Source organism: Protomyctophum bolini (assembly GCF_963924005.1).
Source record: "Protomyctophum bolini genome assembly, chromosome: 3".
NCBI lineage: Eukaryota > Metazoa > Chordata > Actinopteri > Myctophiformes > Myctophidae > Protomyctophum > Protomyctophum bolini.
The window spans coordinates 16337957-16351845 of NC_137864.1; the positions used below are offsets into that span (position 1 = coordinate 16337957).

The 13889-nt window shown below is 41.3% G+C and overlaps 1 protein-coding gene across 2 annotated transcripts; it reads right to left on the bottom strand.

Annotated features, from left to right (window-relative positions):
• Positions 1 to 483: 483 nt before the first annotated feature.
• On the bottom strand, positions 484 to 13245 carry LOC308310397 (target of Myb1 membrane trafficking protein). 2 transcript variants are annotated; one of them, XM_080756742.1, is made up of 15 exons: positions 13032 to 13245; positions 10540 to 10624; positions 9616 to 9694; positions 9358 to 9507; positions 8479 to 8613; positions 7738 to 7896; positions 6383 to 6499; positions 5502 to 5635; positions 5140 to 5182; positions 4358 to 4490; positions 3875 to 3947; positions 2747 to 2822; positions 2116 to 2169; positions 1960 to 2002; positions 484 to 1396 (listed from the first exon to the last, which is right to left on the bottom strand). In XM_080756742.1, the coding sequence occupies exons 1-15, from the start codon at positions 13102 to 13104 to the stop codon at positions 1251 to 1253; spliced, it is 1500 nt and encodes a 499-aa protein (XP_080612868.1). In that variant the 5' UTR covers positions 13105 to 13245; the 3' UTR covers positions 484 to 1250. The 2 variants fall into 2 exon arrangements, with proteins under 2 accessions (XP_080612868.1, XP_080612867.1); XM_080756741.1 differs by having other exon boundaries at positions 4358 to 4493.
• Positions 13246 to 13889: the final 644 nt, after the last annotated feature.

Sequence of the window (13889 nt, forward strand, 5' to 3'; positions counted from 1 at the left end):
TCACAACGCTTACCCATGGCACCGAAAACTAATAATAATAATAAATAAAAAAATATTTTTTATTATTATTTTTAATTCGAACCTTAATTTTATATATTCGGTTATTAATTATTTTTTTTGATTCGAATCTATATTCGGATATAGAATATTCGTTGGCAGCACTATTTCACACTGATCGGTTTAACTGTGTATATATTTGTCATTCTGTCTACAGACAGAATGACAAACAGACGGACGGACGGAAGGACAGACACGCAGAGAGACACACACACACACACACACACACACACACACACACACACACACACACAACATAATGTGATGTCTATTTGGCTGAGCTGTGTCAAGAGTGTCACTGTTTCTGTGTCACTCATTCTGTGCATACACACACCCAAGATGAGTCAGAGAACAATCCAAAAACACATTCACATCAGTCTGAAGAACAGTCCAGACTAAACATTCGTATTTCAGTGCAACGGTAGATTTATTCGAGGCTACAGGAAATGAACCTCCTTCCACCTCCCCCTTCAAAGCCATACTTAGTTTGCACACATGCCAAACAGATTTTCAACAAGCACTTGTAAACATCTGTACAAATACCAGCTTTGTTTATCTCGTCGTGATACGTTTAATAAATATATTTGAATTCACATAAAGTTAAAACGGCACTATGTCACTTTTTGTTAACGAATACAATGAAAATGTGGCCAATCTGTATGGTGTATGAGTATGTAAATACAATATAACTTATGCAAATGAGGTGGTTGTATTTCGTCTCCCTGCTCTTCTATTGATAGATTTTGATCATGTCAATAGTAGTGTCATGTCGTGTCATGTCTTACGGCAGATACAGGATCGGACACAAGCAGGCAGGCTCTATTAGCTCAATGCTAAAATGTTCAGGACTTGAGCAGGAAACATAGTGCAGCTTTAATATTACAAAACAGCAGAAATAGCTTGGAAATTATGTATTTGTGTAATAAGTTGATTTGCGTCCAAATTATAATAATAATAATTATTATTTTAATATGCTTTAAAGAGCGATACATCTGTGTATCTGTGATTATATTAAACCAAATATAAAAGAACTTAAGTAGCATGGCAGTGCACAGAAAAACAAAGGGTCAGAATGTCAGTATGTGAGCAGAAACAAGAAACAACAAATCCATGTGTCGTGACTTGTGTGGATGACGACGCGTCATCTGTCCTCTGACCTGAAAGTTCGCTGCTTTTGTGCAGTGGCTCCAGTTTCAGAGAGAGAACAGCTGGTCATGTGACTTTTCTTGTTGCCGAGTTGATTGTGTCGGCGGTCTAGATGAGAGCGCGGGCACGGCGGGGGGTGTACGGCTACTGTAGTCTGCAATGTTCGCCCTGTCATCTAGAAACCTGTCAAAGTCTGAATGGAAACCATGGATAAGGACACAAAATAAAGGTTGAGAGAGAGTGAGCATCTACTAAATACCTATTGGGCTGTCACAAGTATTACACATTTAAGTTGACGATTAATTGCTGCACAAATAATTGCGATGAACGATTTAATTGTGTTTTTGGCATTGAACATTGGGAACTAATTAGATTTGCGTTTGGTTTTTAGGCTTCGTAATCACAAACTGCACAGGGCACATATGACAAATACAAATAAATTACTGATATTTAATATGTTCATACTTTATTTTGTTTTATACTAAATAGTGGAAATAGAAAATGTATGAAAATGTTTAAATATGTAAACGATTATGCAAAATAATTGCGATTATCTCAAATAATTGCAATTGTTATTATTATTATTATTATTATTATTTTGTAATAATTGTAACAGGCCTACCTATTAAAACAGTAAATTGTTAATTGAGAGAGATTGAGAGAGAGAGAGAGAGAGAGAGAATAGAAATAAAAATAATTACGGTATTCAGTCTGTACTGTAGTAGCTTGCACTAAAATGACAGTGATAGAACTTACCTTCACTGGACACGCCTTCACTTACTGCAGACTGCTCGTCTTGCTATTTAAAACACAGCAAACCATGTAGATTACATTCAGCATACATACACCCACAAGCTTATATTTGAGATAGTCACCGTTATACATGGGTGGAAAATAAATGTAATGTCTCACCATATCTGAAGATAACCATCTGTCGATATCGTCCAACGTAGAGGTTGGTGGCATCTAAGGGAACAAGAGACGAGAGTAAATGCCAGTCCACACACCAATGCAACTCCTTGGAACTCCTTGGAACACGCAACTACTTACAACCATTATCCCCCCAATGGAGGTTGCAAGGAGTTGCATTGGTACGGTCCATAGAGTAATAAAAGGATAGAGACCGAACCGGAGCGTTAGCCCCGCCCCCCGCTATTCATTTCGATGGAAGTTGCTCAGTGGCGTTTTGAAGCACCCGGAAGACTGCCGGAAATACAATTATAACTCAATGGCTCGAGTGACAGAAAGTTAAGCCCGGTTTGACGCACGTTACGCACATGGTGTCATGAACGTCCGTCCACCTCCATGAAAGTGCTGCAGTTCCACTTTTCACCAGTAGATAGTGGCAGATTCAACATTGGATAGCCTTACTGGGGGCTTGGTACAGTCTGGCCTCTATTTTTTAATTTTTACATGTAGCTCTATAGCACAGTAGTTCTTAATATAATCATATATATATATCTTTTTTCAAATATGATTATTTTTGGCGGTCGGGTCCCCTGTTCAAATAGCTCTAGCTTAGTTGTGTCTGTGTAGCACTCACCGCTCCAGTGACCTGTAACCTGGTGTCTAGGGCCTCGGCGAGGCCCTCCACCGCTCCGGGGTCCTCGTACCGTACGCTGGGACAACATAAAACGTATACAGTGTGAGCAGTGGTAGGAAAGGTATGACAATTGGAGAGAGAGAGCTTCCTGAGGAGGCCGGAGGGAGCGCTCCATGATCACGGTCAGAGGAGGCCCTCCTCTGACCGTGATCATGGAGCGCTCTCTCCGGTCTTATCACATTCAGGACGGGAACCCCTTTTAGTGTTTTAAGCATTTTGTTTTGTTCTAAAGAGTTGGCCCTAGTGCCACTCAGCTTGATATGCCCTTTATGCCATTTGCAGCCATATCCTTCCAGATGCGTTGGGTGTGTCTTGCTTGATTTCCCTCATTGCAAAAGAGCTAGTTCCTTGTTGACCTGCCCATGTGCTGCTGTATATAATACGCCTACTTGATGTTTTGTACTCGAAGACCTGTAAGTGTTGAAACATTGTGCTACATTTTTGTGTGGACAACCCTTCCTTTTCATTGTACGTATATGTTTGTCCAGCACCTGTAGAATTTCTGGAGATGTGCATGCTTCCTTTTGGATCCTATCTCTTAAGCATTTTGCTAGTGAAAAATAGAGAGATAGTAGATCTGCAAGCTCATAGTGTGGCACCGAGTCTTGTAGATCTGTTGTTGCAAATCTTTGAATATACAGTATATTCTTTCAGAGCAAACGTTTTTAACTCAAATCTTTGCTTCTGGGGACCAGAAGCAAAGCCACTGATTTCAGAAAACTGTCATGATTTAGTAGACATTTTCTAGAATCGTCCTCAGGTCTAAATGGGTTATGACAGGTACTGTACTGTAGGTGTGGTTTTGAGGACAACTTTTCCTCCAACAATTCCTATTTATTGTTTACACACAACAGAAACCAAGGATTATATATTTCAAGGGGCGAGAGATCACAATAAAAATCCTAAGCATTCTTCCTCCCAATGGGAGAAAAACAGCATCTGAAAGTTTGATGGTGCATTTTTACACGTCGTGAGACCTTTTCCATTGCGTCTTATGAACAGTGGGATTCATGTGGTGCCGCCATGGTGCTTATCAGTGTGACATCGTTTGTTAAGGCGTATTCACACCTTTTTCTCTGCTCAGCCAGGGAGCTGCTCCTCGTCTGGGCAAACATGTCAAACTCCTCCTCCTCAGCCACAGCTGTTGGAAGACGGGAGACGATCATATTTTATAATGTGATGAATGATGATACACAGCTTTTTTTAACGCTTTGTTCTGTAGGGCTGCAACTATCGATTGGAAAAAAAATCAACTAAATCGACTTAATACAATGCGTCGTTATGCAACACATTGATTGTGAGCTTGTAGATCTGCTATTTTCAAAATATATTTTTATACATTTGAAAACATGAAATGGAACATTCTGCATACCGAGTACTTTCTACATTTGGTACTTTAAGTACATTTTGATATCAATACTTTACTCAAGTCAATTTTGAATTCCGGACTTTAACTCCTAACAAAGTAGTTCTGTATTGCAGTACTGATACTTTTACTTTGAGTGCTTTACGTTGAGTACTTTTTTCACTCACTGGCAGCCAGTCACTCACCGTGCTTGGCGTCCTGCTGCTGATTGGCCGGTGCGCTAACTGTGGGCTGGCTGGTTGTGCTGATGACTGCTGGTTGGCTGACAGTCTGAAGGCTGGGAGTGAGGTCAATGAGCTGGGGGCTACTGACAGGGTCCTGCTGGGCACGCACACACGCACGCACGCACGCACGCACACAGTCACACTTTTTTTTTAATAATATTTGTTTTATTTGGAAAGTGCAATACAATACATATAGCATTTATACATATGACACAAGAGCAGTTCCCAAGATTTCTTCTTTTTTTCCCCTCTTCCCTCCCTCATCCCCCATGTCTCTGTATAGTCCTTTTTCTACATATGACATCAAGTCCACACTCAAACAGGGACAGACAAGGCAATATCACTTCAGGTTGAATTTACTTCTACTGTACTTTGTGTCTACCCTTTTCATGTCCATTATTTATTTGCCATTTGAGCATCACAGACCATGAGATTTAGCCTCTCAGACTCAAAACGTATAATATGTGTCGTCGTTGGATATAGGATTCCATGCTGTATTTATGTGGCATCATAGGAGATAACAGGCAAACATTGATCGTAATAACAACTCTTCTACACACTCTAATTGTGTAGACTTCTTGTAAAGTAAGTAATGCTGAATGCTAAACAATATACTCGTAAAAAAAACTAATATACGTAAATTGGTTTTACACTCTCAAGGTCACCACTAGGACCACTGATATAAACCACTGATATAAATGTAAACCAAAAACAAAAGAGAAGTGAAAGATGACTTTTCTCACCTGTTCTGTGGCCGTGCTCTGCGCCTTAGCAAGCCTCTCAAATCTAAAACACATTAAACAAGAACACATATACAGTATATAGTACCTCATGCAACAGCATGTTGGGCAGATTTAAATTCCTGTATATGATATGATATAATCATATGATATAGTACTTTATTGTCAGTTTGCACTGAAATTTGTCTTGCGACCCAGCGGCCTTGTATGCAACACACATACACACATTTGACATAATACAAAAAAAGAAAAGAAAAGAAAATACAATTGCATACATAGAAACATAAAGGCAAGATCAATGTCCACAGCTCAGGCTAACCCTGGCCAATATCCCCTCATGTATTTCAAGAAAGAAAAGCTCAAACCTCTCATAGCGGATGAAGGTGTTATTGAGGTCGTCGTTGACCACCAGCAGCTCTGCGATCAGTCTCTCATCCAACAGCCTGGGGATCAGCTCCACCACTCGGCTCTGCATGCTCTTACACACCGAATACAACTGCTGCTTTGACACAGGGACCAGAGGAGAGAGACCTGAATACAACTGCTGCTTTGACACAGGGACCAGAGGAGAGAAACCTGAATACAACTGCTGCTTTGACACAGGGACCAGAGGAGAGAGACCTGAATACAACTGCTGCTTTGACACAGGGACCAGAGGAGAGAGACCTGAATACAACTGCTGCTTTGACACAGGGACCAGAGAGAGACCTGAATACAACTGCTGCTTTGACACAGGGACCAGAGAGAGACCTGAATACAACTGCTGCTTTGACACAGGGACCAGAGGAGAGAGACCTGAATACAACTGCTGCTTTGACACAGGGACCAGAGGAGAGAGACCTGAAAAATGGTCTCTTTTTTCTGTACTTACTAAACGTACTATTTAAGTTTTCTGAAAAACCTATGTTTCTATGTCAGTGGTTCTCAGAATATTTCATGTCAAGGACCCCCAAAACTATATGTAATTTGCTCATAGCGCGGCACTCGGTGCCACGCTATGAGCTTGTAAATCTGCTATTTTTCAATAGTTAAAGTATAACATAATGCTTCAAACAGAATAGCACGCACGTACACACACACACACACACACACACACACACACACACACACACACACACACACACACACACACACACACACACACACACACACACACACACACACACACACACACACACACACACACACACACACACACACACACACACACACACACACACACACACACACACACACACACACACACCTTCAGAAGCTCTCGGTCGTCCTGCTGGCTGCCTCCGGGTGTGAGCTGGTTCAACATGTCAGTCATTACTGTGAGGTTACACTTCACCAGGGCCAGATCACCTCTCAGTTTCTGCTCCTGGAAACAGAAGGTTTGACCTTTCATTTACTTTTATCATACGAATGTATTGTAAAACCTGTTTCTAAATAGGCTATACACGTCTGCATGTTTAATAGTGTGTCTGTGCGAGTTGCGCACGTGCACGCAAATGCGTGTGCATGTGTGCGTGCACGTGTCTTATGGGGCGTCGCTACACGAAAAGTAGCACTGTGACTACAACACTGCAGCGGACACTCCTGACAGTGATCTGTAACCGGGGACAAGAGGAGGCGGGGTGTGTGTGGACTCTGTGTGGCAGTAGCCTGGGCTGCGTTTCATTTAGGGTTTATTCCCCCCGGTTTGACCTGAATTAGGCTACAGTCCCCTATTTAATGGCATTTCTATCTCTGGGACCCCAAATTATATTGTAAAATCAAAGTTAATTTAACTCTGAGAGTGTACAAATGGAACCGTTAAGGTCCATTTGGTTCCATTTGTACACTCTCTGAGTTACAGACATAAGGGTCCATTTGTACACTCTCTGAGTTACAGACCTAAGGGTCCATTTGGTTTCTAACTATCATTTAGCTGGGGACCCCCTGGAACTGGCATAAACAATGTGGCCAGCCTGTGACGGCAGTAATCAGATTATAAATTAAATTAGAATTTAATTAAATCAGAATTAGAGTTTAGAAATTAAATTAGAATTCTAATTAAATTAGAATTTAATTATTCAATTTTCTTTTTATAGGCACTTCTTAAACAAAAATAGCATCTCTAATACCAACTGGCTTGTAGGCTACAAGTGTAATACCAATAATTAATCTAAAAAATCGATTACATATTGGTGCTCCTTAGATTTTGGTAGGTGCTCCTAATTCTTTTCTGATGCTCCTTCATTCTGAAATTGGTAGCACCAGTGCTACCAAGTAAAAAAGGTTAATTTCGAGCCCTGAATCTATGACATCAGTTAGGTCTCAATGATATATCTATGACTCTAACTTTAGGCATGGTTTAAGCCTGGTCAGAGCTCAGAGCCCCTTGACTTCCAGAATAGAATTCTAGTTAAATATTTCAAAAGGTTTGAAACAAACAGATCTCAACACGCACACACGCACACGCACACGCACACACACACACACACACACACACACACACACACACACACACACACACACACACACACACACACACACACACACACACACACACACACACACACACACACACACACACACACACACACACACACACGTATTTATCTCTGCAGTAAGTACCTGCTCAGTAGTGATGGAGACGGGCCCCTCACTGGGCTCCACCGGGGACAAAGTCCCCTGAGTAGGAGCAGGGGGAGGAGGGGCTTGTTGCTGGGGCTGGGGCAGACTAGGGACAGTGGTGGCAGGGGCTGTTTCAGCAGAGCCGTTTTCTGGAATGCTCTGCAAGATGAAGACAATCAATAATAATAATAATCTTTATTGTCCCCGAAGGATATTCGTCTTCGCAGTTCTGTTCAAACACCCACATCAAAACAACGCATAGCACATATAACACCAAAGACAAAACAAAAACATGAGGTCCTATTGGCGGGGCAGTTTGTTTAATGCCGCGATGGCCAAGGGTACAAAAGTCCTACTAAAAACAGACCTTTATTCCACAGCAAGGTTGTATCTTTAAAAAAAAAAGGGGATGATCAAAGTGCTAACCGTGTGATGGCCTTATTGTTCATATCAGAATGTCATGTTGATTTGCTGATATAAGACTTGAAAAAAAAGTATATCTGTGTGGCGTGTGGATCGGGGAGAGAACAGACAGACAGACTCACTCTGTTTGGTGTGTGGATCGGGGAGAGAACAGACAGACAGACTCACTCTGTTTGGCGTGTGGATTGGGGAGAGAGCAGACAGACAGACTCACTCTGTTTGGCGTGTGGATCGGGGAGAGAGCAGACAGACAGACTCACTCTGTTTGGCGTGTGGATCGGGGAGAGAGCAGGCAGACAGACAGACAGACAGACTCACTCTGTTTGGCGTGTGGATCGGGGAGAGAGCATCGAGGTCCGTCATGGGGAACTCCAGGCCTCGTCTCCTCAGGTCTTCGTACACAGACACGACCCCCGACAGAGAGGTAGAGCTACGGAACGCGTCGGCCCACGACTGAGTTCCACAGAGACATACGGGAAAGAAAGAGACGACGGAGAGAACATCATGCACGTTCATTTTGACAACTCATTTTGATTTGGGTTTAGTCATAGCCCTAAAATCTTGCGCCACCGCTAAACCCCTTATCCCTAAACTTATTTGCCATTTTTTACTATTTTAAAACATTTTAAAACATTACAAATAGCAGTCTACAAGCTACAAGCTAACAACGTGTCGATGTAGATTGGCTAGTTGAACTATTTTTAAATGTTTTAAAATAGTAAAAAATGGCAAATAAGTTTAAGGATAAGGGGTAAGGGATGGAGCCCATAGTCTTTTGAATTTTAGTCATCTGAAATGTTTATATCATATGGTTTTAGTCGACTAAATCTTCGTCCTGGGCGATTAGGGTGTTAATTTAGTCGACCAAAATGTATCTTAGCAGGCCATGATGGCATCGTAACTTGTAATGCCTGATTTATACTTAGCTGCATGCTGAAAATAGCAGATCTACAAGCTCACAACGCGTCACACTGCGACGCGTTGTGAGCTTGTACTGTAGATCAGCTATTTTCTTAGTTTTACTGGTCCTCTTCTCCACTAGTCCCTCCTTAACATTTGAGTCCAGTTTTCATTAATTTTGTTGACATACATATCAATTTGGTGGTCTAATTTGGGCGCATGTTCGAGCGCTAGTCCGACCGATGTTCCCGCATGTCGGACAAATGCTCCGTCTGAGCTATGGCAATGATCACCCACCTGTATGAGGCTGAGAACCCTCTCATGGAGAGCTGCCGGAGGGTTGTACTTGGGCAGGATCGATCGGACCAGAACCCCTTCAACAAAGTCCTGGGATGCCACCAGAACATGGAACCGGTGGCCACAGTTCTTCACACAGGTCTCCAGAACCTATCAACCAATGGATAAGAAAGATACAAATGGCCTGGGATGCAATTGGAACCTTCATTATGTAGCCTACAGCTTGGAACCCAATAATCTGATAAAACAATTACTCACTGTAAGAGAAAGCATGATCTCTCTGAAGTTCTTGTTATCCACAATTCTCTTCTTTAGAGCTTTGACTGCATCTCTGGGTCTAAAAAAAGAAGAAAACATGACTACTGTACTGTATATACTCTTGTGGACACAAGTTAAAACATGTTTGCACTTTGATCTGGGATTACCAAGATCATGCTTAAATGAAAGACATCCAACTATGTACCAAATATACCAAATTGTTCAACAGAAAACACTAAACAGAAAATACCCAAATAAAAATAAAAATAAACAAAGTGTCTATAGTTCACAAATTAAAAGACTGTGCACCAGATGGCGACTATTTGCAGCTATACTGTAGCTGATGAGGGCTGGTTCTCAAAAAACTGCCAATTAAACCATGTCAAGGCTTTTAAGATTTATTTATTTATTGCCAGAAAACTGCTTTGGAGAATGAAGATATCAAATATCACAGAGGCCACGCAGTACAATGTAGTGGTCTGTAATGGTAGTGAAACTGACCAAAGATAACTCATAACATTATATATCTGCTGTCACGATTATGACATTTTACATTTTACATTAAATGATTAATTGTCACACAAATAATTGCGATCAACGATTACATTTTTTTTGTCCTTGGAACACAGGAGCATATGAATAAAAAAATACATTTCTGTTTGGCTTTTAGGCTTTGAAGTTGCACAGGGCAGATAAGACAAATAACCTAAATATACAAAGAAATTACTGACATATTTTATAACTTTATAATTAAACGCATCATGATGTGTTGTGGGCTTGTAGAGCTTGAAAATGTTCAACGTGAAAACGATAATGACGATTATGAAAAAATAGTGCGATTTATCTCAAATAATTGCACTTAGACAATTATGAAATAACAGGCCTGTAATATCTGTTGCCAGTTGTGCCGTGCCCATTGCCTACCCGTCATCTGTCTCGTTGATGATGTCACAGATCTCCATGTTAAGACCCCAGTCTTCAGACTGCAGCAGAGCATTGGTTGCTCTCTCTGTAAGCACAGATGTTGTTATGAAACACACAGAGATAGATAGAGGGGGAAAACAGTGTCAGGTCACAGTGCTGTGTTGTGTATTCATCCGGAATCCAAAGGAAAGTACGCACATCTCTAAAAAACGTTCAGGTGCTGAACAAAAAGATACGTACAGGAGAAGGAGAGAATGTCCGCACACTAGTTGAGTAGCTCCCACTGGATTTTTTATTTTAAACGTTTCGACCCCTTTAAAAAACATCATCCTTTAACATCATCCTTTAAAAAAACAATTTGCAGCGGGAGCTACTCAACAGTGTGCAGACATTCTCTCCTTCTCTTGTGTATTCATCCAACAGCCTATAAGAACATGAATAGGCTCGGAGTAGAGTCGCTGCTTCTTTGCCTGGAAAGGAGCCAGCTTAGGTGGTTCGGGCATCTGGTTAGGATGCCTCTCAGGTGTCTCCCTAGGGAGGTCCTCGCGGCACGTCCCACTGGAAGGAGACCCCGGGGCAGACCAAGGATGAGATGGAGGAAACACATCGACTCACTGGCCTTGGAACGCCTCGGTATTCCCCAGGAGGAAGTTACTAAATGTTGCTCTGTGAGAGGGATGTCTGTGGATCTGTTGGCGCCGCGACCCGACTACGGATATTGGATGGACATTAATTAACAGTCGATATAATATAGCCTAATATAACAGAAAAGAGAAAGAATATATATATATATATCATGGTGGCTATCTGAGATGGTTATGACAACACCACAGTAACAGTGAACAAAGTTGAGACTTCACCACCAGACATAAAGGCTACTATGAAAGGCCAAACAAGCATTTTCCTTCATACAACTCCGTGGGCCAAAGCCAGCTTTCTGTTATATCACGTGTGCTTCTCATAATTCTCCAAATCTCCTTCATTCCTTTCCTCTCTGCACTATTCCCTTCCCCCCCTCCTCCTACACACTCTCACCTCTGCCTCTCATGAAGTCTCAATCCCTTTTTTTTTACCCCCTCCCTCCTTTTTTGCTTCACAACTGTTTCATGTGACTGCAGTCAGCTGCTTCTGTTCACATCGGGCTGATGGGCTCAGAGGCAGCTGAAGCATTTATGGCATTAATGTGTGATAGAAGAAAGTGTGCAGAGGAAGTGGTTCATATATTGAGATGCAAGGATGGTATTGTGACTTGTCTAGCAGCATAATTTGATTGCGAAGAGGCCATTTTAGCCCGAATAAGCATCATCATCATCAGGTTACAACAGCAGACCATGCTTCTGTCTGTCGTCAGCATGGCAGAAAGTAAATACCTTTTCGGTACAAGCCTATAAAGCAACTTTGTCATATGAATAATATTGAAAATGCCCCCAAATTCCCCACTGAGAACCAGCATTCATTTAGGAGTAAGCAAAGTTACTATATTTACCCAGGGTAACTGGACTAAGCTCAAGAACTTGTTTACAGCCAGGCCCTGCTCATAGAACATTTCATGGTAGGGGTTCAATTCCTTGCTCAAGGGCACTTCAGCGGTGGTAATTTTAACGTGCCGGTCCGGGTATTACGAACTAGCGACCTTCCGATATCAAGACCGCTCCGCAAACCGTTCGGCCACCGCTGCCTGAGTGTCAGTGTCATTTACAGTTTATAGTAAAGATAGGCTACATCTGTATAAATGGGAGTATAGCCTTATTGATTGATTAAATACATTATTATCAGTTTGAAGCACAGGATAGTAGGCTAGCCTTAGTAGAGGATCTAAAACCCAGGAAAGCCTATGGCTTATTGTTTCCATTGGGGTCCTTCATATTCAAGTCATTGGAACATTTAATTTAATTACATTACAAATAGGCCTATAAATAGCCAAACGTTAACTTTACAGTGAAGGAGGCAAGGCACATCTGTATGAATGTCATGTGACAGTTTACAGTAAAAGTAGCCTATAGGCCTAGTCTCCATCTGTATGGGTGTAAACTTTACAGTAAAAGTTACATCTGTAAGGGTGTAGTCAGAATACTGAATACAGTTTAGACAGTCCGGGTGTTAAATTATTATACCGTTATGATACCGTTTACAACTAGTAGCCTAAAGGCTGTTTGTTTGAGGAAGTTATAGCATACCACCAGATTGGTCAACAGAGGTGTCATTTAACTCCGAACAACGAATCAAATTAAAGATCGCGGCAATCTAGACCCACCTCTCTCCTTTTATTGGTTACAAACACGTACTTTCAGATTATGTCAAAATTGTTGATCAATGATCATTTTAAACAAATCCACGAAAAACCGTCGTCTCTTCTCTATTATGTATGACTGAGAACAGCTTATATTGGAATAATTACGGTTATTTAAGAAATGTAATAATACTTTAATAGGCTTAACATTGCATAAAAACGAGCAGCGCATTCTGCTGGGTTTATATCATTTAAAACTCACCAATTCTCTGACCGACAGGCGTTGAAAAGGGGCTCCCTATAAAGAACTCAATTTTATCCCCGAGTGAAAACATCTTCGGAGATGATGACAGATGAGAAACACACGCACACACACACACACACACCCACACAACACACAACACACACACACAGTCACTGTTGAAACTTCTTTTCAACAAGTGTCCACAACGCGATATTTCCTCTACTACAGAATAGATACAACAACAGCATACAGCAGGGCGCACTGCGTTTTCATGGTCACGTGAAAGATCCAAGCCCAGGAAATAGCGGATAAAGGGTTAGAGTGCAGAGGAGACCACAGGCTTGCCCCTATTTTGTTTCGCTGTGTGAAAACCGGCATAAACTGTAAAAAAAATAAAAAAAAATAATAAATAAATTATATATATATATATATATATAAGACACATTTTTAAGGCCTTAAGATGTAGACTAGAGCCCAAATAAAACACTTTAGACCAGGGGTCATCAATGTTTGCCTGCATGTTGGCTTGTGGTGGACATTTTTGTAAAAATTCAATTTTGCCACAAACACATAAAATGAGTGGACAATAATATTACCATTTACCAGAAACACAAAGAGCTAGCCCTGAATGACCATAAGTTAACAGTTCTGTATAACTCTGAGCGTGTGCAACTATACCTGTGAGTGGGGAGTGTTGGCTGATGAATGAATATCAACATCCGATTCCTAATACATCCTGATACTGGGGGGTCAAATTATGACAGTAAGTAGTCTAGGTTGGCTCTGGGTATAGAAAACAGAGTTAAGCGATTGAAATTGGGATTGACATTTAAAACTGTAAATGTAGCTTTCATGCCCTCTATGCCCTCAGTACCC